We start from the raw sequence: 27,847 nt of genomic DNA on the forward strand, positions 1-27,847 counted from the left end.
ATTGAAAAAATTAGTAATTATAGCACTTAAGAAAGTGTTCTGCACTTGACAGGTATTGTATTCAATAGGTACTCTGATGACTATCCTTGAGGCATTTTATGAAAAAGAGCCAATTAAAAATACAATATAACAAACATCTTGGGTTCATCCTAGCGTTATGCATACATATAGTTCTCATTCTAAGCAAAATTGTAAAGGAAGAAAAATTAATTTTTGTTTTCCACTGTTTAAGCTACCTTCCCTTCAACTCTCAGGGTTTATGTTCTGTGTTCTGTTCTCTAAGGATCTTGCTTTATGATCGCTGCCACTGTGTAAACTAGTAATAGCATCCAGAGTTATTTGCATATTTTAAAAATCTGACATATAAAAATAAGAAAATTAATGTAAAGCTCTTAGCACAGAATGAGTGTTCAGTAAGTATTCGTAATGATGATAGTGGTGAAAAGGATGATGCTACTGACCATGGAGAAGAAGTCTTCAGAGTAAAATGGGGCTTTTAGGGAAAAAGTGATTATTCTCCATTATGACACTTTCAACATATTTAGAGTATGCCTGGAATTTCCTTCTCCTTAAATAAAAAGAGATTATGATGGACCCATGATCTGTGATAACACTATCGATAACTATGATGAAAATAATACTCAAACCCTTCTTAAATCTGTTTATATTCTCAATCTATATGTGATTGCATGGGTTAGTGAATTCCTGTTATAAGACATTTTGTTTTAGTAATAGTAATATTGCCTCTTGAAGCTTGAAGGGGCATCCTCTTCTGCTAATATTCTTACATTTGTGGAATAAATTTAAATTAACCCTATCCATATTTGATGCATGCCAGGACTTTATAAGTTAAAACATATGAGGCTATTTATTTCCTCCTAGGCACCATGCCTAGGATTTGGTGCCTCCAGGTAAATGGTTGGCCATGGCTAAATGCTAAAAGCTAGGCTTCCTCCAGCTGTGGAAAACTGACTTGAAGCCTAAACTTTTGCACAACTCTATTTTTTTTTCTATTAAAATAGCCACACCCTAAACTTAAAATAAATATTAGCTAGTTACTAATTACCATCACTTAAGTTTTAAGGGAAGATAAGAAATTTAACACAAGTTTAAAAATATGCCTAACCTTAAAGCCATTTAGTGTCTTCCTGAATACTTTCAAGGGTATGGAAGTCAAATCTAATTCTATTTTAGCACTTCACTAAATCTCGTCCTAAAGTTCAAAGACATTAGGAATTTATATACATTTCCAACTCTGATTCCAGCTTTCTTTGTCTACACTTTGCCTCATTTTAGAACAAGACTTTGGGTGCCACCTTCCCAACTGCAAAAACACTTACAAGATATTTTTCTAAACAAAGGTAGAAATTTCATTCTACCTCACCAAGTTTTCTATTAAGCTTTACAGCACAGTTTACAGGTTGTCTTTCATAGGCTTTCTGAAGTCTAAGAAGCTATACATGTTTTAATTTTACACTTTTAAAATTTATAAACATAAGTTGTTCTCAATGTCAGTCATATACTCTGTCTACGGCTGTCTTCTCTTTCCCAGTCTGACGTCTTAAACACATTGTTGTTGCTTCATTTGCATTTTCCTGATTTTTGGTGAAGTTGAGCATCTTTTCATGTTTGCTAATCATTTGAGTTTCTTCTGGGACTTTGTCAATGTAGCTGTTTTACCCATTTGTCTATTTAGACTGTCTTTTCCTAATTAGTTTCTTTATCTCTCTATGTATTATAGATACGAATCCTTTAAAATGCAGGTTACAGATACTTTTATTTTCATTGTTGTATACCTATTAACTTTAGTTATCGTCTTCTTAAGATAGTTTTTAATTCTTATGTAGTCAAATCTGTTCAACATTTCCTTTTTGCTTTTGTGTTTTGCATTTTGCTTATCAGATTTTCTTCTATCTCATGAATATAAAAAATATTATCTTACACTTTTCTAAAACATATCTTAAAAGTGTTTACATTTTAAAAAAATAAACTTTTAGTTTTGGAATAGTTTTAGGTTTACAAAAAAAGTTGTGAAGTTACTACGGTGAGTTTCCATATACCCCAACTCAATTTCCCATTATTAATGTCTTATATTAGCATGGTATATTTTCACAACTTATGAGCCATTATTGATATTGTTATTAACTAAAGTCTAGACTTTATTCATATTTCCTTAAGTTTTTACCTAATGTCTTTTTCTGTACCAGGACTCCCAATACATTTTGAATACCTCATTACATTTAGATCTTATGTTTCTTTAGCCTCATTGGGTCTATTGCAGTTTCTTAGACTTTCCTTGTTTATGATGGTTACCTTGAGAGTTTTGAGGAGTACTGGTCAGATGTTTTATAGAATGTCCCTCAGTTGGGATTTGCTTGATGTTTTACTTATAATGAGACTGAAGTTTTGTGTTTGGAGGAGGAAAACCACAGAGGTAAAGGACCCTTTTCATCATATCATATCAAGGGTACATACAACCAATATGACTTATCACTGTTGATGTTGACCTTGACCACCTGACTGAGGTCATGTTTCTCTACTGAAAATTTCTCTGCTTCCCCAGTTCTAATACTGTCCTCTTTGGAAGGAAGCTACTATGCGCAGGCCACACTTATGGCATGAGGAGTTCCTGTTCTACTTTCTTGAATGTAGAGCATCCTGTTTGTTTTTAACCATTTGGATCTTGAATGCATTTGGAATTCACTCTAATATATTGTCATAGTGGACATTGAGGCTGTTTCTTCCTTTTTTCTTTTGTATAATAAGGATTTCTTTCATTTGGGGTTGGCGTCAAGGAAATTGACACCATTCCTGTCTCTAAGAGAGGGCCCTGCTATTTTAGACCCAACAGGGAATTCTCATCCATCTTCCCACACTGATTTATTCAAGTAAGCCAATCAGTTTTTCAGGCATAAGCCAAATCATTGCATGCTGAGGGACAGTCAAGATGACAGCTTAAGCCAATGAGACAAGAACGGAGATTGTAGAAGCACTCTGGGAGAAGGTTTCTCCTTTCAAGGGAGCTACCAAAAGACAGTGCTTTTTCTCCTTTTGGGCAATCTGGTGTACAGATATGAAGCTTAGCATTTCGGCAGCCATTCAGCCTTAGGATGAAACTGACATTGCAAAAGTCAGAACCCAGAGACAGAAAAAGAAAACAAACAAACAAATAAATAATAGAACCCCCAGTATCATTCATGTCGGTATTGAGCCACTAAGTCAAAACAACACTGTAGTCTGCTCTATATCTGGCTCTTGCAGTTAAATTAACCTTTTGTTGTGTAAGGCAGTTTGGGCTGGGTCTTCGATTGCCTGCAATATAAAGAAGCCTGTTACAGGGGTATATAAACAGAGATCTAATGTTATTTATTTATTATCCCAAATAGTCAGTCCCACTACAATTTATTAAGTGGCTCGTTTTTTCTTCTGTGATGTAAAATGTCACTTTATCATAAACAACATTTGCACATAAAAATGGTTCTGTTAGTCTTTGACATTCATTATATATATTAATTTATCTATTTCTGAATTCATTCCATACTTTTAAATATCACAATTTTATCATATGTTTTCACGTCTGGTAGGGCAAGTCTCTCTTCATTGTTCTTTTTAAAAAAAACTATAATTGCTTTTCATGTACTTTCTCTTCTTTTGACAGATAGCTTGTTAAATTCCATAAAAAATTCCTTTGAGAGTTTTCAAAAATTGGGATTACCTTAAATTTACAAATTAAATCTGGAGGTGACTGTGACCTTGGTCAACACCTTGACTATAGACTTTTGAGAGACCCTGGGCTGGAAGGCCCTGATTCCTGACTTATAGAAACTATGAGATAATATATGTGCTGTTTTAAGTAGGTAAGTTTTGGAGTAATTCGTTATGCAGCAATATATCACTAATACAGACAGAAATTAATAAATTGTGTTTATGTATGTTTTCAGTGCTCTAACTCTTGATTCAAAATTTTAAAAAATTTCAGTTTATCAAGCATAAATCTATGGTGTTCAGAAGCTTCTGTATTGCTACCTGCCCCCCTTCATTTGTAGCTAAATATGCAGGGAAATCCAACAGCCCTTTGTCAATGGTGATTTATTAGCAAGGTGTTCTTAAGACAACTTTTTCTAATACCTGTGACTATTTGCTTCAAAAGAAATTATATAAAGCATGGTCATCTTACTCTCTTTTCCAGTGAAGACTGAATTGAAATCATAGTTTAATTGCTTGAGGGAAATTAATCATGTAAAAGTATGCCATAGGTAATTTTTTTTATTAAGTAGCTCATTTTTTTCTTCTGTAAAATAATCAGTTCATTATGCAAAAAATTACCTTTTGTAAGGGAATCACTCCCTTTGGAAAGAAATCCAAAAGAAAGAGCAGGGAAAAACCCCATAGTTTCAGGGTAGGGGCCATACCTCATTTTCTGTTTCTGGCAACATAATAAATGAATGTTGATAGAAAGAATGTTTTATAAGGATGAAAATATTAGTTTGACTATTCAGTCTTTTCCCCTCCTGCTTCCTCCTCCCCATTAAGGAAGTATCCTTCATTTCCTGTCTCCCAGAACTATATTGCGTTGAGGAAGACAAGTAGAGCTAGAAGAGCTACAGAAACAAAGAGAAGGAGGTCATGTACTCTCTCTGGGGGAAAGGGCTTGAAATAACAGCAAAGGGAGGTAAACTGCAGGACGGCGGGGAAGGAAGGGTGAGTGAGTAGGACAAGAGAGAAGCAGGGTGAGTTTGGTGAACAAGGGAGAAGCAATATGGATAGCTCTCATGAAAACTTAAGAGAGAAAGACAGGTAAAGATGATTTTTAGGAAGTTGTGCTTTGTCCATATGCCATTTCCATGAGACTGTTAGTGAAAATTTACAACTTTCCAAGCTTTTTGAAGTTGGATTTGAGTTTGATTTGAATGTATCCCATGCTACAACTGACTTAAGGGTGGCTCAATTTTATTCCAGCTTCAATCTGAGTATTAATTATATACCACCACCACACTTTCCCCCCTATTACCCTAGGTCTCATTGTCCAGTTTTCCAGCAGTTAACTGCTGTCATCACTATAGATCTGTCCAGAGGTATTCTTATTTCCCTAACTTTCTTGGCCTAGAAGTAAACAATTTTCTTTCTGCTTAGTTTAGTCAAGACAAATTAGAAATTATTCAGAGACCATAGGCCAGAATAAAAAGAAATTTAAAAAGACAAAACTATGGAGAGAGAAATTGTGAAAGCATAGCATAGATTACTTTATAGAACTTAAGATGCTTTTATTAATATTATTAAGGATCAGCCATGGAAAAACTTTAACTGGTGGAATTAACCAGGCTCTTAGTATTGATTTCTTTCTTTTCCTTAGCTCTGTCCTGTGTTCAGTGTCTTAACCAATCATTGATGTGTTTTGAGAGATACTGTTCTGGAACTTATCTCTGTATATAACAGAAACTAATTTTCTCCTTATAACTGATGTATAAGGAGAGTGGATTTTGTAAAAGAGAAGGCATTTTTGTTTTGCCGAGCTCCAGCCCATATTAATTTGAACTACAGCACTTTTCTGAATAACAGAATGTATTGATATTTTATTACATACAGGCTTGAATCGTCATTTTACTCTTATGTGAATATATATTCTGTATTTTCCACTGTATTCTGAGAGAGCAAGGACCACATATTCTGTGTCTTTCCCCCCACAGGTCTTCGTCATTGTGTTTGCATAAAGTTAGCATAGATCAGTGGTTTTCAAAGTGTGATCTGGGCGCCTCTGGGGGTACCCAAGATGCTTTCAGGGGGTCCTCAAGGTCAAAACTATTTAAAAACAATACTAAAATAAATTTGCCTTTTTCACTTTCATTCTCTCATGAATGTGTGATGGAATTTTCCAGATGCCATGTGACATTTGATGATGATGTCATTGTTCTGATAGCTAATGGAATATGTACACTTGTGTTTTAAATTTTTCTGTTTTAATTTCTTAATATCTGTAGACATAATCCACATTAAAAAAAAGCTCCTTAAGGTTCTCCATAATTTTTGAGAGTGCAAAGTAAGCCTGAGACCAAAGTTTGAGAACTGTTGGTATAGATAATTATGTATTGAACTAAAAATGGAATCAGTCTGATCTTATCAATCCTATTTCTGAATTTACAGTGGGGCCTGAGACTCTTTGCTAATATTTTCTGTATCAGTCAAGGTCCAATCTGATACAGAAACCACAAGAGACAGAGACCACAGTTATTTGAATAAAGAAAGTTTAATATAAAGAATTATTAACTCTCACAGGGGATTGGAGTAACAAGGGATTGGCTAGTAAGAAACCAAGAGAACTCTAAAGAAGATAGGAATAGCAGAAATCAGGAGTAATCCCCCTGCGGCTGTGATGAAGCACCCAAAGAAGTAGCTCCCCAGGGATGAGATGCAGATCTTGTTGGAGAGGCCATAGCTATGTCTCACTGAAAGGCAGAGAAGTTGCTGTGGTGCCATGCTGGTGGAACTTGCTGGAAATCTGCCCTCTGGAACTTTCTGAAACTCTTCCTTTTAGGTTCCCTGAGAAAGCTGGTCGTGATGAGGTGTCTTACTGGAGGCACTCTGCAGCAGAACTACTCAAGGGAAGGACAAGGTATGGTGGGAAGGGAAACTATTGGCCCCTGAGTTCTGTTGCCACTTTGCACTGCAGGACTCAACTAATAAAGACACCGCACATGTTGCAGGAGCCAAAGAAGCAGCCCCTCGTGCTGGAGCCTGCCAACGGAACCCACAGAAACCAGGAAGGAAAACACTTTTCTTTTGCAATGTCTTTCCATGGTCCCTTATTGACATAGCTTAACATCCTACTACCTAATTAAAAAAAAAAAAAAAAGGACCTAGCTCCATTTTATTTTATTTATATATTTATTTAATAATTTTTTTTTTTCAATTATGGTTGCTATACAATATTATATTAGTTTCAGGTGTACAACACAGTGACTAGACATTTATATAACTTACAAGGTGATTATCCTGATAAATCTAGAACCCATCTGACATCATACATAGTTATTCCAATATTATTGACTATATTCCTTATGCTATACCTTACATCCCCATGACTACTTTGTAACTACCAATTTATACTTCTTAATCCTTTCCCCCTTTTCACGCATTCCCCCAAACCTCCCATCGGGAAACCCTCAAAATGTTCTTTGTATCTATAGGTTTGTTTCTGTTTGTTCATTTATCTTCTTCTTTAGATTCCACATATAAGTGAAATCATATCGCATTTGTCTTTCTCTGGCTGACTTACTCCACTCATCATAATACCCTCCAATGCCATCCATGTTTTTGCAGATGGTAAGATTTCATTCTTTTTTACAGCTGAGTAGTATTCCATTGTACGTATGTGCCACCTCTTCTTTATCCATAGATCCACTGATGGACACTCAGGTTGCCTTCATATTTTGGATACTGTAAATAATGCTGCAATGAACATGTGGGTACACATGTCCCTTGGAAGTAGTGTTTTGGGTTTCTTTGGGTCATTACCCCAAAGTGGGATTACTGTGTCTTTCTTTGTCTCTTCGTATAGCTTTTATTTTAAAGTCTATTTTATCTGGTGTAAGTATTGCTAACCCAGCTTTTTGTTTTCATTTCCATTTTCATGAAATATCTTTTTCATCCCTTTAATTTTCAGTCTGTGTGTGTCTTTGGATCTGAAGTGAGTCTCTGGTAGGGAGTATACGTAAGGGTCTTGTTTTCTTATCCATTGAGCCACCCTATCTTTTGATTGGAGCATTTAATCCATTTACATTTAAAGTAATGGTTGATAGATATATAGTTATTGCCATTTTATTATTCATATTTTTTATCTTTTTTCTTCTTGTTGTCAAAGAAGTTCCTTTACCATTTCTTGTATATGTGCTGCCGAAGTGAGCACAACCTTTAACATTTCTTGTAATACTGGTTTTGTGGTTATGAATTCCTTTAGCTTTTTCTTGTCTGGAAAGCTCTTTATCTGCCCTTTGATTCTATATGATAACTTTGCTGAGTAAGCAATCTTAGTTGTAGTTCCTTGCTTTTCATCACTTTCAATATTTTATGCCAATCCCTTCTGGCCGGTAAAGTTTCTGTTGAGAAATCATCTGACAGTCTAATGGGAGCTCCCTTATAAGTAGCTAATTGCTTTTCTCTTGCTGCTTTTTAAGATTCTTTCTTTGTCTTTAAGCTTTGGCATTTTAATTATGATGTGTCTTGGTGCGGGTTTGTTTGAGTTCATCTTGTGTGGGACTCTGTGCTTACATGTCTATTTCCTATTATAAGTCTATGTCCTTGCTTATATGTCTATTTCCTTTGCCAGGTTAAGGAAATTTTCCATCATTATTTCTTCAAATAGGTTTTCAATTCCTTTTTCTTTTTCTTCTCCTTTGTACCCCTATGATGCGAATGTTGGTATTCTTGATGTTGTCCCCAAGGTCCCTTACACTATCCTCATTTTTTTGGACTCTTTTTTGTTGTTGTTCTGATTGGGTGTTTTCTGCTACCTTATCTTCCAAATCACTGATTTGACCCTCTGCTTCATCTTATCACTATTGATTCCCTCTAATGTATTCTTTATTTCATTTATTATATTCTTCATTTCTGACAGGTTCTTCTTTATGTTTTCTTTCTCCATTTTTATGTTTCCTATCTCTTTGTTGAAGTTCTCCCTGAGATCATTGAGCACCCCTATAACCACTGTTTGGAACTCTGTTTCTGATAGGTTGCTTATCTCCATTTTGTTTAGTTCTTTTTCTGGAGTTTTGTTCTGTTCTTTCATGTGGGACATGTTTCTTTGGGTGCTTCCCTGTGTTTGTTTTTATGTATTAGGTAGAGATGCTATGTCTCCTGGTCTTAGAGTGGCCTTATGTAGTAGGTGTTCTGGGGGCCCAGTGGCCCAATCTCCCTGGTCACCTTAGCTGGGTGCTCCAGGTGTGTCCCTTGTGTGGATTGTGTGTGCCCCCCTGTTGTAGTTGAGGCTTGGTAGCTGTTTGCACATTAATGGGAGGGATTGACCCTCGGGCAGATTGGTTTTGAGGACTAGGAATGACTACACTGGAGCAGCTGTTGTACAGGGGTTGACCCTGTGGAGCAGGATTCACTTTAGCAGGTATCTGGTACTTTCACAGTCTGCCCTTGGGTTGTGTTGTCCTCGGAGACAGCAAGGTGGTGGTCCAGTGCAGTCCAGAGCCAGCCACTCGGTGTGCCAGCCACAGGGTTTCCTGGGAGTGGCCTCACCAAGTTCAGCTGCAGTGTGTGGCCTCATTGAGGCCACTCAGAATGAACCACAAAGCAATCTGCAGATGGCCATCTCGGCTCCAAAGCAACCCGAGCTGGACTTGAAGGTGCCTGGGAGAGACTAAGGTGCAAACCAAGTTCAACTGCTGCTAGTTTCAGGCTTGGGGCTGCCTAGTAAGTGGTACAGGGCATGCCTAGGCCAGATGTTCCTTGTTTGGGCTTTGTGAACCTTTGAGAGATTTCAGGGAAGTTTGAAGCATGAGCCAAGACAGGCCATTTTTATGAATAACCCACTGAAATCTGCTTCGGTGGACCTGCAAGTTGGGTGGGGCAAGGTCTCAGGGAATCACCAGGGTGGGATGAAGAGTATTAGCCAGGTTGATGGAGACTCAGATATGGCACTGGGTTACATCTGCATGCTGGGAGTGGGGGAGGCTTAGGAAAAGAACAATGCCTTCCAGCAGCACTTCTGTCTGGAAGAAAGCTGTTTCTCCAGCTCTCACCTTGAAACCAGACAATTCATTTACTCTCTATATGTCCCTGGCACCTTTTGAGCTGATGCTCTAGTGCTAGATCTCTGAGTGAGTCAGTCAGTCAGCAAGTAAGTCCATGCGTGGACCATTTTAGAGGAATACCTGGGACTCTAACCACCCTCTGTCTCACTTAGCCACCATCTCTGCTGGTTTTCACAGCTAGAAGTTGTGGGGATTTCTCTTCCTGGCACTGGAACCCTGGGCTGGGAAGCCTGGGGTATGGCTGGGGCCCCTCTTTTCTCAGAAGTGACCTCTGTAGCCGAGATATCCATCCCAATTTTTAACTGCCACACGTGGGTGTGGGACCAGCCTGTTCCACATCTCTGACTCTCCTACTGGTTTCAATGTTGCTTCTTCTGTATGTCCCTAGTTATAGAATTTCTGTTCAGCTAGGAGGACCTACCTCCATTTAAACAGAGCAGGCAATGAAGGATGAAGTTGGAACTGAGAGAAAATAAATGGCAAATGACCAATGGTACACTCACTTTCACTTAACACGTAGTTTATGAATTGTCTATGTTTCTAAATGTCTTGATGTTTTCTTTGTATGGAAATCCATTCATTCATTCAACAAACATTTATTCAATGACTGTAATATTCTAGGTACGTATATTTAGCAGACATTATAGGCTGTTGCCTAATAACAATTTTTCCATTATTTCTTAATAGTAGATTTTAATTTTGTCCTTCTCTCATGCTTCTCCTGGCCATAAACTTCAGGGAAGGCTGGTCTCAGCCTCAACTTCAAGCCCAACTACATGGTGGTAAATCACAATTGGTTTAAGCAGGTTTTTGTGACACCATTTCCTTTTTCAGAGATGGGTCTGTGACATAGTTCTAGACAATAGGATATGAAGGGTCACCTGCAGAAGTCTTTTAGAATCGTTTTTCCCCACCATCTTAAATGGTAGGATTCATAAAGAAATGACCCTCTTCTGTTGCTGGACATTCTCATGTCTCCATGTGATGCCTGGAACTTTGGTGGTCATTGTTTGAGGACAGGGAGATAGCATGAAGAGAAACTGCTGTACACAGTAGAGCAGGAAATGAAAGCAAATCAAAGAATCAAACCTACAAACACCACTTCTAGGCTTCTTGTTTTAAAAATCATTTTGAGTTGTTACTTGTAGTTAACTGATATGCGAGACTTTTGTGATGACAAATATGACTAAGATACTATCCTTATTGCTAAGAAGCTTACAGTTTTGTTAGAGAAACAAATAAATAAAATAAAACTTTTAAATTGCTATGATAAAAGAGGATAGTGGTTGAATTCAAAAGCAACATGCCAATTTCAGGCTAACTATAAAATTATGTTGGAAAAAAGAAACAAATCTAGAGAAAATGCTTTGTAAACTCACCTGTTGAAAGGAATAGTTCTGATTTTCCCTGGAAATAAAGTCACATAATGTAATATATTAGACCAGAGTTTTCTCTTTGTCCCAAACTCTTCCTGGTAATAGTAGAAAAGATTGACAGTTGTTAATTAGTATTAGTTTTCAAATTTAAAAATGAGAAAAAAGGTAGTTTGGTTTTTTTTCCCTTTTCCTCCTCCCCCCTCCAAACTCCGATTGGGGCCATTGTTCTCAGTCTAATTGGGGAGGACGCAGTTCACTGGCCCACGTTGGTGTTATGAGCATTGTGTTCTACCTGGCTGAGCCAGCTGGTCGCTGGCTGCTGGCTGGCTGCAGACTGGCTGCTCACGGCAGATCATGGCCACTCATGGCTGCCCATGGCAGGCCAGCTCCAGATGGAGCTGTTGTTCACAATCTAGCTGTAGAGGGCGCAGCTCACTGGACCATGTGGGAATCAAACCAGCCACCTTGGTGTTAGGAGCACAGTGCTCCAACGACCTGAGCCACCCAGCCACCAAAAAACGTGTAGTTTTAATAAACAGCAGCAATTAGTATAACAAGGAAAAACTTATTTTATCTTAATATTTTTCTCCTCATAAAACATGGTGACGTAGGTATTCTGTGACAACGAATGCATTTTTTTATTCAAAAGGAACTGGGTCCCAAATTGCAGATTTTTCTCAGATTTCTCCTAGAGCACTCTGTTGAGAATTCTGGTGAGCTGTTTTCTAGTATAATTAAAGCGTGTACTTAATCTTGATTCTAATTGGAATGGTTGGAAGCAGAAACAGATTACCCTACTTTCACAGTTAAGTGAAGCTGAGTGACCCTTATCTGAATCTCAAATTTTCCTGTGTTCATGAAGGCTGCTGCCTCTTATTCTTAGGTTGAATGACGATTTCTATGCTTTGTTTCTTGGAATCTTCAGGCTGCTTCCTATAGGCAAATTAAAACAAGGACTTGAGCCTTTTTTTTTTTTCTGAGTAACTCAGGAAAAAAACAATTCCTTTTATTCAGTAACACATGACATTGCAGGCACACTGGCCTTGGGGCCTTAGTACTTCCTTTGGCTTCACAGTCTCTTCTTATAGCAATCTGTATGGCTCTCCCCTGAATTTCTTTAGTTGCCCTCTCATTAAGGCCTTCCCTAGCCACCCTACCTAAATTTCATCCCTTCCCCTCCACTTTATATTTCCTTTCCATATTTTATTTTTCTTCCTCCCCAGTTTTTAGTACCTAATATTATTGATTAGTTACTTATTTACCTTATTATGTTTCCCCACCCAGAATATAAACCTCATGAGGGCATGAATTTGTATCTATTTTCTTTACTGATGAATCCCCAGTACCTAGAACAGCATACATAAGTATTCAGTAAATATTTACTGACTGACTTACAGTGGAATAAGGCTTGGTATTGCAGTTGTAAAGGCCTGGGGTACAGTGCAGATTTTCTGTTTGGCCTAGTGTAACTCTCTTCACCCTTTTGAACCACAGTTTTTTCACCTGTAAAGTGAAAACAACTACCTAATGAGGCAGTTTTAAGGGTTTAATGAGATAATGTAGGCCAAGTGTCTGATCTTATTGAAGTCATACAATAATTGTTAGTTCTCTCTCTTTCAAATTGAGGGGAGACCTTAGAGATTTTTCTGATATTATTCCTCCTCCTTCCACAAACCTTCTTTATGGGTGTCTCAGTCAGCATTCCAATAGGAAACCCTTTTGAAGATAGGGTCATTTAAGGAGGTTTGAGGTATAGGGGAACATAGGGAATAGAAGAGGAATCCAGGGAATAGTAGAATAGTCACCATGTATAGGCCCAAAGAGACAAGAAGAAGCAAGCAGAGTTTCACCCTGGGTTACCTCACAGGAAGGGAACCAGGGGAATAAATAGCCTGATCTTATAGTCCTGTGCCCCTCAGATGATCTCCTGCTGGGTACCCCTATCACTGTGGTCAGTGGTCAAGTGGGGTACTCACGTAGCCAGAACCTGCAGCTGGAGAAAACAACCTTGAGCAGCATTCCTGGCCAATAAGAAACAATGAGCAGACAGAACCATAATCTGAGAGAGAAGCAGGTCCAGGGAAAGTTTCTAAGGTTGTGCGTGTGCATTAGTTAAAAGAGCTGTCCTATAGTTAAATTTTCCTTATCATCATAGTAAAAGGTACTCTCCTAGGTGGAATTTAAAATGCTAATGAGACATGCAACGCATGAAGTTGCATGTAGGTACACTGGACAGGCACAGTGTAGGACATGCCTCAATATATTTTGGGGAAGGAGAAGGGAAAGAGGAAGAGGTGGCCTTGAACCCAAGAACCTACAAAACTGCAGCGCCTGTAAGCCTTGGGAAGCCACAACCATTCTCTTTGGGAGTGTGCTCCCTTGGTGCATCAAGCTTTATGCTTTGATAAACTTGTCTCTCTGCAGAACTGTTTGCTTACTTTCTTGATTTCTATCCTGAGAGGGGCCAGGGGCCCTGTGCCAGTAACATCGTCAGACACAACCATAAATCAAGGGGGCTGGGAGTTCAATGATGTGAGCCATACAGGTTAGCCTCCAGGACAGAAAACTGATGGAAAAGGATGGAGAGTGACTCTGGGGGAGCAAAAGGAAGCTATCCAACCCAGGGTCCTAACTATGTGTAAGGCACTTGCTATGCAAGGGACAGAGAAAATAAAGACATAGTCCAGTTCCCAATAGACTCACAGTTGGGTTATGATGTCAGTCAAATAAACAGAACTTCAATACAGTGCAATAAGCACTATACAAAAAGCCAGCACAGTGTTATAGTCACATATAAGAAGCATCTCTTTCACCAAAGTGTCGGAAGTAGTGGGGTGATGATGTTGTGAGTTTGGATGGGAAAGGCTTCCTGGAGATTAAGGTTGGTAACATAATTAAGAGTCCATTTGAAAGTATGAAAATTTCAGCCCATTTTAAAATGTGACAATTTTTTTAAAAGGGTGAAATGACCTTCTCTGAAAGATTTTTCTAACAAAATATAAGAAGATGGGAATAGAGCACAGAAGTGAGAATGAGAGTAAGAGATAGAATAATGAAATTTCAAAGGTTCTTCCTAGCTTTAACATTTTAATACCTTAGTTTTTTTTTTTTTTTTTTTGTCCTGTTACTTCTGAACTGTTAGACTGGATCTTCAATAAACAAAATAATATAAAATTCTGCAATAATCTCTCTTGTTTACAGAATTTGGCTTTAGGTTTCAACAATAAATGGTCTTTACAAACTTAAAACAACTAAATTTAGGGGGCAATGTAATGGTTTGAAAATAAATCATGTTAGTTTATTACATTGTGAAACAAAATAATGCAATAGACAAGTTTGAGTTGAAGTTCATAAAGTTCCTTTATTCAACAGTCTCTTCATATTCTTTGTTCTATTCTTCAAAAGCTCTATATGACACTACACCTTGACAACTTCTGTCAAAAGCAAAGTCATTGTATAGTAGCTGTATGTGGTCATAAGAAAGATACCCATAGACAGAATTTAAGGTTCTGGTATACACACAACAGGGATGTATGAAGGGGTCAAATTACAATGGCATAAGCGCTTTGGGAAGAGATTGGAAGGAAAGGGTGGCAAGAGGGAAGGAAACAAAACTTTCCTTGAGTACATTTCTATGCACCACAATTTGTTTAGTCAGGTTACCCAGTTGAACAGCCGGCATTGAACCTGGTAGCACTGAGAGATTTCACTGCACTAATCGTTTTCTTTGTAATTAGACATAATTATTGTGAAATGTAGTGAGGAGATTGTCCACAAAATCAAAAAGAGTTTCCAGATACAGTACTAAGTATCCTTAACTGTAGCTACAAATGTCAAATGGCTGGAGGAAAATATAATGAATTATAAACAGAACTAGACGAAGCGTGCGTGGGCAGTGAGTGCTACTTCAAACAGCTGCAGATGATGTATCCTTAAGAAATCTAGAAAAATGAATCAAATCGAATTGGGGCAAAAACAATGAGGGCAAGTGAGGAGTGCCAGCTCAAACGCACATACCCCTGGCCAGTTTAAAGAGGCTCTGGGTCCTGACTAGGCCTTGCTCTCTCGCTCTTTCAATTTCTCCTCCTTTTCCCCCCTTCCCTGTACGAAGGCCAGCTCTTCCCTCCGCCCCCGAATCCGCTCAAGTTGCCCGGAGCCTGGCTCCGCCCACCCGCCCTGGACCGCGACCTGCGGCTGAGGGGCGGGGCGGCCCGGGAGGAGCCGCACTCGAGAGCGGGAGGGGGATCCGCCGCGGAGTTACGGGAAAGTTGTTCCGAGTTCCTGGAGTTTCCCTCTGTGGTTCCTGGGCTCCGCTGGCCAGTGCCCCGGCTTCTTTCCTCCCTCCCGCTTTCGCCGCCCACCAGGTCCCTTCTGTCCCTGGCCGCCATGGAGCAGCCGCCGGCGCCCAAGAGGTAACAAACGCGGGGAGCGGGCAGAGGGAGGTTGGCGGCGGTCGCAGGGCGGGGGCGGCTAGGCCGGGCCGGACGGTGACAACCTCCCGGGTTGCCGGGCCCGGGGCCGGGCCTGCCGGGGGTCGGGAGGCTGGTCCCAGTGCCCGGCCGCGTCTCTGCACGGGACGGGGGGGTGAGACGGGAGACGGACCCTCGCCTGCCCCGCGCCCGGCCTGGCGCGCGTGGAAAGTCGGGCAGTACCGGGCTCCCCGCGGCCAGACTCCCGGGACGGGCAGGGTTTTCCCCCGAGGCAAGTTCACGAAGCCAAGGAGACGTAAAACTAGGAAATTAATGGGCTTCTTAAAACCATGTAGACTTTCCTGTCAAATTTAAAATATAATATTACCTTTTTATTTTTTGGAGAAGGCGGGTTTATTTACAGTTTAAGGAATTATATAGTCATAGCTACACAGTGTGTAAAACTTGTGGATATGCTGCACTGACAGGTGTTCCTCCCCCCCTCAAGTTCAGAAGTATTTATGGATGCAAGACAGGAATCTTAAACTAGAACCCCTCCCCCATATAGTTTTGTTTTTGTTTTTTCTTTTAGCATATAAAAATAGTAATGTTTTGGTATTTACTGTTGTATTTAATCTTTGATGTATTGGAAGTGTAAGAGTACACAGTAGATAGTTTGAGCTAATATTTGAAGTGATCTTAGGAAGCTAAATCAAGGCTATTCATTTACTTCAGTTGGTAATGTGCTTTCCCCCCACCCCCAAATGAATCAATCAACTAAGTGATGCTGGATAAAACATTTAACTTCAGTTTTTCAGTTTTAGTTTATAAAATAAGGGTATTAATCTCTCTCCCAGTGCTGTTGTGAAGATGAAAGAGTTTGTGATTTTTGATACGTAGAGATCTTTAGATGAAAGGTGGTATATTCAAGAACATGAAATAATTAAAAAGGTAGGAACTTTGTGAGCCATTGTGAATTGGGTGACTAGATATGTGAGCCTTGAGGCCTGGAAACCATCTGTTCAGGTGAAAAGGGAGGCGGAGTGTGTGTGTGTGTGTGTGTGTGTGTGTGTGTGTGAGAGAGAGAGAGAGAGAGAGAGAGAGAGAGAGAGAGAGAGAGTTTCCAAAAGAGACCTGCTATCAGACAGAGCCCTTGATAGATTCTTCTCTGGCATTTTGTAAAGCACCTGAATTCTAGTATTGATTGGGCACCCAGTTTTAATACTAGTGAAAAAAACAGGAAACTTTTTTTCCTTTTTTGTTTTGGAAGTACTGTAAGGGGCACCTCTAAGCTAACACCGTGAGGCCAACTTGTGAACAACTCTAAATTGAAGTAGACCTCTATTCTGATTAGCTCTACTCTAAGTTATCACAGTTTCATTATAGATGTAAGAGAACCTCTGCCTTTGCAAGTACATTAGAGAACCTGGAGGGGTCAGGGTGAAATGTGGGTGGCATACTTCACCATTCCATGGTAACTTACATTTTTTAAAGTACTGGTTACACATTTAACAGACATAGTTTTAGCTCTCTTCAGAGACACATGTTAATCCAGGAAGGCATTTCTGCAGAGCAGAAGATAAATGACCATCCCATATATTTGAATATCTCTTAAATTTTTTTCATAATATTTTCATTTTCGTAATATCGTTTAATCCTTATAGCAACCCTATTGAGTATGTTAGGTTACAGGCGTTTAATCCTATTTTGTAGGCTTTGAGAGAGAGAACGGATAGTGAGTTTTTGTATTGTCCCTATTAATCATTACCTTCTAATAATGAAATATAGCTACCATTTCTGAGATCATACTGTTTGCCAGGAGCTTTATATATACATTCCTTTATTTTATTGTCTTAAGAAATAGGAATCCTGGTTAGCAGTTTACTATGCTACTTCTAAATTTAATCTCTTCATCTGTAAAATGTGTTGTGAGGAGTAAATGAGGTCATGTGAGAAGCACTTAGCACAGTGCTCTATAATGTGCTGTATAATGTTGTTAGTTTATGTTTTTCTTATTAAATGAAGCTCAGAGAGGTTAAATAACTTGGTCAGGTGGAGGAGGTGCCAGAATCCCCAGACTGGCTGCAAAGTACAGTGATGCCTCTTTTTGAAACCCTTGCTTGCTTTCTAAGCATTCCATGATGTGGTGGTCATCTCTTTCTACAGTTTTCTGGTCCCCTTTGCTTGTTAACTTAATCCCTGTAAGAATGGCCCTTTGCTTTGCTCTCTTTCTGTCTTGAGTAGCACTTCCTTAAGGCTCAGCCATTTTTACATGGTCACATTTATGTTGCTGATGTTCAAGTCTGTCCGAGTAGCAGCTGCTGCTCAGTTAGTAGTTTTGTTTTTTCATGTAGATCCACTCTTTCATTATCCCTTCTAGTTTGTCACTAGATCCTATCAAATTATTCATCAAAAAGTATATGGATTCATTTCTCCCCCTTTTGATTTTCAATACTTCTACCCTCCGTATTGCAGGGTTTTATGACCTTCACGCTTGATTTATAGCAGTGCCTTCCATCTGGGCACTGTAGTCCAATTTTCAAAAATTTGAGCAGCAGAAGGGCTCTGTGTGGAGTAGGGCAGGGAACCAGAACTTGGTCCCCAGGGCCTTGCCTCCTTCTATTCTCCTTTTGCTGTCCTACAGAACCTCCTAATGATTCATGCTTGCTTTAGTTCACCCTCCACATGGCTTCTGATTTATTTTTCTAAAGTAGCAGTTCATTCATGCTATTCCTTTTTTTTTTTTTGTGGGGGGGAGGGTTGGGGCACACTAGTCAGTTTTGTATCCAAGGCTCCCATCACTTAACCTCCAGCCTTCTGTTACTATTCTCCAAGATCAGTTTGTCCTGAAGTTTCCCTTTTGTTCTTTATTTTGGTTGTAGGCTGTGGGTACTCCAAACTTTGCCTTTGTTCATGCTTTTCCTTTAGAAAAGTTTGTGTTGTTTTGTGCTAGTAACCTGTGCTGTTTTATTTTTCTTTCCAGGCCTGCTTCATAAAGTATCTTATTTGAGTACTTCCTAGCCTGAGCTATTTCTCTGTATTCCTAATATGATATTCACTTGAGTATATGCCATGGTCATGTTGCTCTTTTTAAATTATAAAATTTTCAACATACAAAAGATAATGAATGGGGACTAATTTAATCAAGACTTATGCATCACTACCCAGCTTTAGAAATAAAATATTACCAATTCACTTGAAGCCCCTTAAGTATATCTGTTCTCAGTTGCATTACTTCCCCATCCCCCACAGGGTTGTTTCTGTCCTGAACTGGGTATTTGTCATTTTCATACTTATCTTATACTTTTAGCATGTTGTTCCTATATATCTGCTGTAGTGTTAGGCCTGGGTGTGAGGCTCAGCTTTGTGCTAACTTTGAAATTTGGCTATCATTCTTCTCCTCTGCGAATTGGGAGATTCCAATATGCAGCCAGATCTGAGAGTCATGACTAGCTGATCTGTAAGGCTCCTCTTTCCCTCCCATTGTTGATTTGGTCTTCCCAGCAAGTCATGTATTAAACATAAGCAACTGATGTGGTCACCCATGTCACTGACATGAGGTACCAGAAAGGCTTTCGGATTTCCTTCACAGGTCTGTCACAGAGGTCTGCAGAAGTCTTTATTAAAGTGAAGTCTCTCTGGGAAGGGAAATCCATGAAATGGTTATTAATTATTAACATTGTGTAGGTTGAGTTTATCAAATTCCTTTGTAGGGGAACCTCTAGCTGAGATAAAAATGACCACAGAATAGATAAGTTTGATAGGTAGAAAGGCAATGGCCAAAACATGGGCTCTTCACCAAGTGTAACATTCATAGGAAAGGAAATGGGTCTCTGATAGACAGCTGGGCCACAATGAGAACTCTGGGTGCTGGAGGGGAGGTAGTTCTATGCAATACTTGTTAAAGAGAAGATGGAATGTCTTTGCTGGAGAGATATACTTTCCTCAATTAGAATATGAGATTAATAGTTATTTCAAATTTAAAATACATCTATTAAGGTATATTTGAAGGAAAAGTTGGTGTGAAGCAGTGAAAAACATTGGAAGGATAATGAGAGAGTAAGTTACTGAAGCTTACTCTTAAGACAGGTGAAAGGAGTTCTTTGATTTAAGCTATAGTTGAATTCTGTGGCAAATTTTATTTTTTTATAGTTTGAAAAGGTAGTTTGGAGGAAGTAAAGTTGAAGATTGAAGTCAAAACATTAGGGTTACAAAGTGCACGCACATAAATGAAGAATGAAGGCAAGGAAACAATCATTTCTCATGGGAAAATGTTGCTATGAATGAATGGATTATCAGCCAGAAGATAGATTGTTATGGAATGCAAAAGCAAAGGGAAAGGGATGAAGATGTAGAATGGTAAAGTGGAAAGTATTCATATTTTGTCTCAGCACATGGAGCCCACATTAGCCTATAGCATGAATAGCCCTGACTGTAGGCCAGAAATTAGGAGTGGAGATAAATAGACAGCAACAAGCCAGGAAAGTCGATAAGTAGGGTATCAGCAAAACCATGAAGACACTGCAATGAGAGAGGGGTGGACGTCATTTTACGTCTATCGTCTTAATTCATGTGTCCCTGGAATGTTAGAAAGATGATATTCTTGTGCGCTTATTATCAGACAGATTCTCAAAGTGGGGCTTTGTTTTTGAGAAGTTGAACTCTAAGAACTCTTACAAAATAAAAGCAGTATAGCCTCAGGAGGGGGCCCTGGGGAAGCTCCTAACTTTAGAGGCAAGCAATTGCAAGAGGTGTCCTTAGTTCAAGGGGAAAATAATTGAGCAAACAGGAACATCTTTTTGCATTAATGACTTGGTCCCTACAGCATATGCTCCCTTTCGCATTTCTTGGTTAATTTGGGGTTGCACCAGCATCATTAGAGTTGATTTGGGCCCTGTAGATGGGATTAATCAATTGCCTCTTCCTGCTTAGAGAGAGGAAATGTGACAACAAAATCTGGATCAGTTCCTGGTGAGTAAGAAACTCAGTCTTCAGTCAACTCTAGGCAATGATTAATTTACCCACTGTTCTTTAAGGGGCTGAAATATGGTATATGTTAGTACTGAAGAATTTGTTAGAAATCTAAGAAAAAGGTAAACATTTATTAAACACTTCTAGGTTGAAGCTTGTTTTTCTGATGTAATTTAAATACTCATTCCAGAAGTGTGTATCAGTAAAGCTTTAATAATAAAAGGTTTAAATTGAGTACTTCTTGTTTGGATTGTAAGGGGGAAAAAGTGCTTAGAATTTAATTTTTCTGATTTCAAAGAAGTGCGTTGAACTAGAGGTACTGTCACTTTAGGCCATTATGTATTAGTGGCTTTCAAAAAATAATTTTTTGTTTTTTTAATATTGATGATGAGATCCAGTGCAGACCCACATATATGTAAAACTAAAATCGAAATTTCATGACACGTACTATGTACGATGTTTTCTGGTAGTTTTCTATTTTCTGTTCTGTTCCATTTCATTGAAAAAATGCTGGTCATGATCCACCAAATTATTTTCATGGCCTATTAATGGGTTGTGATTACAGTTTGAAAAAACATTGTTGTATGTAGTAGAGCCAGTCAGGAAATTGATTTTATTTCTAATTCCATCCTGATACTTAAAAGCTTGATGATGGGGTTGTCAAAGGAATCCAGAGTGGTGTAATTATAACAACCTGTACACGCACTAGAGTTATTCTTTAAGATTCTAAAAGGGGAAGAGGTGAAGGGGAGAGAGGAAACTATAATTTTAAAGCTACTATATTTTGAACACTTTATATATATCCCAATTAAAGTATGGAAGAGTGCAAAATGATTACCTATAATGTCTGACAGAGTTCACAAAGGAAAATGTAATACATAAAGTTTACTATGAGGCAAAAGCTTATTTGCCTTCCCGTGTAGAATGGCCCCATGCCCTGGAAACATCCAACTATAATTATGGCGACCTCAATTTCTGACTCCCTACCAGATCCACCCTCTATAACTACCAAAGGTCTTTAGATTTTTCTTCTAAAGAGAACATTTATATTATCTGATAGAAACTTTCTTTTTTATTTGTCCCAAGCTTATTTTTTGTTGTGATTTTATTTGAATTGCCTCATATGTTAGGCTTATTCTAATTAAGAAGCTTTTCACTCTTAGAACAAAGATTCTATATTTGAAATGTCTTATTACAACTTTTTTATCCTACACAGAGTCTCAAATTGAATAAGTGAAAGTAACAAATATATAAACAGACGTGTGAATAATAAAAATAAGTTCATTGTTTGCACGCCATGAATATTAAACTGTAGATTACTTTGAAATTCTTAAAAGTACAGTAAAGAATATATCTTTAGAAATGACTTTGTAGCAAAATGAAAATTACAGGGAACTGTTAATATGATACCAAACATTTAGTAAAGAGGTGAAATTGAGTAAGTTTTTTCAGGCATTTCAGAAATATTGATGTAAATATTGATATCTTGATACATACATACACAAATACCCACACTTATAAAATTGGGGAAATTGTTGAGCATATGTGATTCTAAAGATGAGGTAGTTTCTGTATTCAAAATATAGAATGTTATTATCTGTCTGGATCTTTTTTTTTCATCTTTAGGATATTTGGTTTCCTAGAGTCCTGCAATTGGAAAGAAATACAGGTTAAAATTATTTTTGTAGTTTTGGCGGACTTTCTATATATTTGAGGAAAACAGAAATGAAAGATAGTAGGTAGCTAATGTCCTTGACTCTTTCTCTCTGGAGCCACTCTTTCTCTCCTGTCCCCGCTGCGTTGCCCCATTCTCCCGTTCCTTTCTAAAAACTGATTCTCTTTACTCTCTGCTCGTTGCTCATAGCAGAGATTGACTGTCAGCCTTGAGTTGATTCATTTTGCTCATTTATTCATATATTCAGTAATTAATAATTAGCAGCCTTTAAATGCCAGTGCTGGGAGCACTGTTCAATGAAACGGATGGGATCTTTGCCCTGATAGAACATACACTCTAGTTGGAGCTTGAGCTACGAAGGACAGAAGTAGCAGGTATTGATAAAGAAAAATGGTGGAACCTGCTTAATAGGGCAGTGGGAGGAAGCTTCTCTGGAAAGGTAATACTTAAGCTGCTATAGGAGGTTGAGAAGTTATTTATGTGAGTAGCCAGAAAGAGTATTCCAGGTAGAGGTAAAAGCTATAAGAAGACTCTGAAGGTAGGAAAATGTTTGCTGTGTGGGAGGAATTGAAATGAGGCCACTGTGGCTTGGTTGTGGAATTGATGTAGGAACATTTCTTTATGCGTGTGCTGGATTGTCCTGCGGAACCTACGAATGGAAGCACGGACCAGAGAGGCAAGGAGTTGCAGAAGAGGACAGTTTATTAAAGCAAATAGATACAGCTCTCAAACAAGAGGGGGTACCTGACTGGGATGCCCACTAGCTAAGGCAAAAGGCTTATGTTTTTATACTTTTTCTTGTATATCTGAGGAGAAAGGCTGGCGTCTACCGGTGCGGTCTTATCAGGTCTGCTCTGGCTCAGACTGGAGGAGGCTTTTGAAATAACCCAGCTGCCTCAGAGTGTAATTGATGTTTCTGTTCTGGTAGGAGTGAGTTATTTCAGGGCTAAGGCTTTGAAGGTATGACTGTGTTTGTTCATTCTACCAGGGAATTCCTGACTGCCTGATGTCATGCTAACCAACTTGCCTCAGAATGAGAGAAAGTGGTTGGAGATGAGGTCAGAGAGATGGGCGGGGATTCATTGATGCAGGCCATGGAAAGGAATTTGGATTTAATTTAGAGTATAGAGTGCTGTCATTAAGCAGAATTTTCAAGTTTATATTTTTAAAAGCTCATTCTGGTTGCTTTGGGTCGAATAGATTGTAGAGTGTTAAGAATAAAAGCAGGGAAACAAGTTAGGAGGCTATTGTAATAGTTCATGACTAGAGAAGGTGGAGTCAGTGGAGATGGAGAGAAGTGGACAGATTTAAGTTGTATTTTGGAGTTAGAAATGAGGGACCCTCTGATAGACTAGATAGACTAGATGTGGGGAATGAGGAACAAATAATCAATTGTAACTCCTTGTTTTTGGGTTTGAGCAACTTGGGGGGTGGGGGAAGGCTGGGAGAGAAACAAGTTTGGGTATCTATAGTTTCTTTCTTAGAATTCCAAACTCGCAAAATGAATCTTTTTGGCCCAAAATGTGATATTAGGTGGTTCTCTTAGAAGAAGTAGGTAGGGAGGAAATTAAGGGCACTGACTTCTTGTTGTAACTTCTTGTTTTCACTGCATTAGACTAGAGAATTGGAAACATACCAAGTCTTTGTTAGTTGTTGAAATATTCAGGTGTCCTGGTAACCTGCTGTTGAAAGAAAATTTTTTATTGCAAAATAAAACATCAGTGAAAAACAAGTGTATGGCTTGATGGAGTACTATAAGGCAGGCACCTTTGTAATCACCAATCGGGTTAAGAAATAGAACTTTGCCAGCCTCCCTGAAGTCCCTTTTGAGTGCTCCATCCCAGTTGTACCTGCCTTTCCCCGTAAGTAACCGTTCTTCCGACCTTTATAGTAATAACTGCAGTGTGCATTACAAGACACTCTACGTTACTTTTGCTGATTAAAAAATAGTTTTTATATGAGTTGTCACATTTAATCTTTGGGTTAGTCTTATATCCCTTTTCTTGTTGAAGAATCCAGGCTATTTGAATTGCTTCCCACAGTTTCGCACAGCCTGGATTTTGCTGATTGCTTACTTAAGGTGCAGTTCACCATGTTCCTTTGTCTTCTGTAATTCTCGCAAATGGTCTGTGGACCAAAGAATGGATCAGATTGACGTTTGATCCCTTCGCTATTGTTATGGACTGTATTGGTCACAGTCACTTAGTGGCTAGTTGTCTCTCTTTTGTGATGTGAGCAGCTATTGATGGTTAGTGCTTATTTCTGTTAATTCATTGAGTGTTGCAGAATGGTGAATTTTAAATACATCATTTTATTTTCATTTATTAGTTGGAATGTTTTTATAAAGAATTACTTCCCTCATCTTCTGTTTGGTTACCCAGTGGTATAATTTATAAAGGAAAGAAAGGATAAATGCTTGGTTCTTCTTCTTTATTTACCCATTTTCAAGATAATGAATCAGTGCCCTATTTTCCTCCAAAGGGGACCAATTCTTTTTTTATTTTTAATACTATTATGAGCTGATGGATTTAAACATATTTGATGGATTTTAATTCATTGGAGATACTGTCTCTGAATCTCAAAATGTCCCATCTTTTTGGTCAGTGGAAGTCTGTCTCTTCAGGAGACAACAAACATGACTTTAGTGGTCTCTGATCGCTTCCTTGCTGTCTGCTGTGAAAAGATAGTCAGGGCTCATCTTGTCCATTTCCTGTCCTAGGTTCAGAATCAGCCATTTCTCCAAGAAGTCCTACTTTCTTTTAGTGAGAAATGGTATTTCAAGACCCTAACCTGGGCATTAATATGGTGTTATTTTTAAATAGCATTGAATTCATAGGTAGGAGAACTGACTCATCTTTTTCAAACTACGGGATAGTCTATTGAAAAATGTGATGGCACTGGTAGTTTTGAGTGTTCTTTTTTTTTTTTTTTTCTTAAAGATTTTATTGGGGAAGGGGAACAGTTGAAAAATGTGATGGCACTGGTAGTTTTGAGTTTTCTTTTTTTTTTTTCTTAAAGATTTTATTGGGAAAGGGGAACAGTGTGTATTTCTAGTACTTTATTGGGGAACAGTGTGTTTTTCCCAGGACCTATCAGTTCCAAGTCAAGTTGTTGTCCTTCAATCTTAGTTGTGGAGGGTGCAGCTCAGCTCCAAGTCCAGTCGCTGTTTTCAATCTAGTTGCGGGGGGCACAGCCCACCATCCCATGAGGGAGTCGAACCTGCAACCTTGTTGTCAAGAGCACACGCTCTAATCAACTGAGCATTCCGGCAGCCCCTGGGCAGCTCAGCTCAAATTGTCTGCAATCTACTAGTTGCGGAGGGTGCAGCTCACTGGCCCATGTGGGAATCGAACCCGCAACCCTGTTGCTCAGAGCTCACGCTCTAACCAATTGAGCCATCCAGCGCCCCTTTTTAAAAAAAGTTTATTGGGGTGACAATTGTTAGTAAAGTTACATAGATTTCAGGTGTACAATTCTGTAATACATCATATATATATATATATATATATATATATATATATATATATATATATATCACATTGTGTGTTCACCACCCAAAGTTAGTTCTCCTCTCATCAGGATAACTAAGGGGATATATTCGATCCCCTTTACCCTCATCTACCACCCACCTCCCCCCTTACCCTCTGGTAACCACTAAACTATTGTCTGTGTCTATGAGTTTTTGTTTCCTCATTTGTTTGTCTTGTTCTTTTGTTGTTTTCAGTTTTATATCCCACATATCAGTGAAATCATATGGTTCTCGACTTTTTCTGTCTAACCTATTTCATTCAGCATAAGAATCTCAAGATTCATCCATGTTGTTGCAAATGGTACTATTTCATCTTTTCTTATGGCACAATAGTATTCCATTGAGTTTCTTTCCTTGGATAATATTTCCCCATAAGTTTATAAGTTTGGGCCAGAAATTGGGCATCTATGGACAAATTCTGTGGTAGAGACTATGTAGAGTGGACTTTTATCTTCATGTTCTCCCTATCTTATTTACTCTAGTTACCCTTACTGTTATCCTAATATCCAGCCTTACTTCTTTCTCACCGCTAAGTGTTTCAGGTGACCTAGTTTCTTCTTTTCTTAAATGAAGAAGATATAGAAAATAAAAGAATCCAAGACAAACGACACCATTAGTTATAAGATCAGATTAGAGGCCTTATTTTTTAAGGTAGAACTTTAGCCTCCCTTGTCTTGCATACATAAACATATGTCTGCGTACAAACAATATTCAAGGGCATCTTGAGGTTGCTGTATAAATTTAACTGACTATAGTATGATGAATTGCAAAATGAAGCACATCCAGATATTAAATGCCATATGTTACATCTTTTTGTTTTGATATTAGCCCCTCTTGTTAAATTTTATTGTGCTTTTGAATAAATAAAATGAGGTATTTGTCTCAGTGACATAGTTGACAGTTTACATTGTCAGTGTGTCACATAACTTTAGAAAGAATTAGTTTTGGTGTAATTACTTAATGTATTAAAAGACATTAGGTTGTACCTATAAGTTGTTATGTGAATTAGTCATTTTGCAATCAAATAGCAGTCAGTAACCATTTTCTAATAATCATCTATTCAAACATTTTTAATAATCATTGAAATTTGGATCATAGAAGGAGGTTGGAGAGAAATGATTGCTCTGAATAAAATTTGTAGTTCATGTAATTCCTAAGAATTATAAGAAACAAGTGTCAAATTAAGCAATGGAATTCCATAAAATTCCAGTGGAAATTAAAAATATATATACTAATTAACTCTTAGAAGAAAGCGTTTTGATGATTTTCTTTTCCTGGTTTATTCTCATTGAATACTTTCAAGTTTTTTTTCTCACTTTTATAATAGAAAATAATTCAAGTACCAGGGTAATGATAAGAAAATGGGATTCCTGTCTCTCCCTCCCCCCTATATACAGGCTTCAGCACTTGACTAGTTAGCATTAATTAATATTCATAAAAAATTCATGTGATGCAAAAGAGCCTGCCAAATTAGTGATATGGTGAAAACTTTAAAAGATAATTTTGCGAAGTATGGTATAGCCTGTAATGGATTTTCTAAATAAATTATGTAAACCACTTTAAAAAACACTTTCAAAACAACCAGTTTTGATGGAAATCATTCCAAAATGAAGACATTTGATCCAGTCTTCTGAGACTGATCATTTGCTTTCTTGATTACTTAATGTTATTTTTTTATGAATTTTAGTTCATATAAACAGACACAGAAACAGTTCATGGAACTGTTCTTAGTTTTTGTTCATAGAAACAGTCAAGTGTGCTCTTTAGGTGTGTTTGAAGCTTTGTTGCTACTTGTAGCTGCTTTTTTTTCTAAACTGTCTTGTCTTTTACTGTTATCTGTCATTTCTCATTGCTATATCCTTGTCTAAACTGCTACTTATCTTAGAAATAATTACCTGACCTCACAGTACCTTTTCCTTTCCTGAAGTACATGCCCTTTGTGTTAGTTTTTGCTTACCAGAGGTGTTTTTCTCTTCTGGGCTTATAGTACATCTTAGAATCATTTTTTGGCTAAGAACAACATTATTGTGCAGTGAAGGAGAGAAAAAAATTACTCCAAACTTTCCCAAGTTTCTAAAATTTAATATGAAAATGACCAAATTTTTAGAATCAAAAAAGAACAGAATTTTACT

The 27,847-nt window shown here is 38.2% G+C and overlaps 1 protein-coding gene across 2 annotated transcripts in view; it reads left to right on the forward strand.

Moving 5' to 3' along the window:
• The first annotated feature begins 15,244 nt into the window (after positions 1-15,244).
• Positions 15,245-27,847, forward strand: part of STK3 (serine/threonine kinase 3) — a 301,457-nt gene continuing 288,854 nt past the window's right edge. For both annotated transcript variants that reach the window (XM_019757652.2, XM_074316314.1), the window contains exon 1: positions 15,245-15,543. In XM_019757652.2, coding sequence (XP_019613211.1) covers positions 15,518-15,543 — 26 coding nt within the window. In that variant the 5' untranslated portion in view covers positions 15,245-15,517. The remainder of the gene's footprint in view (positions 15,544-27,847) is intronic.

The sequence above is a fragment of the Rhinolophus sinicus genome, linkage group LG12 (assembly GCF_036562045.2).
Source record: "Rhinolophus sinicus isolate RSC01 linkage group LG12, ASM3656204v1, whole genome shotgun sequence".
NCBI lineage: Eukaryota > Metazoa > Chordata > Mammalia > Chiroptera > Rhinolophidae > Rhinolophus > Rhinolophus sinicus.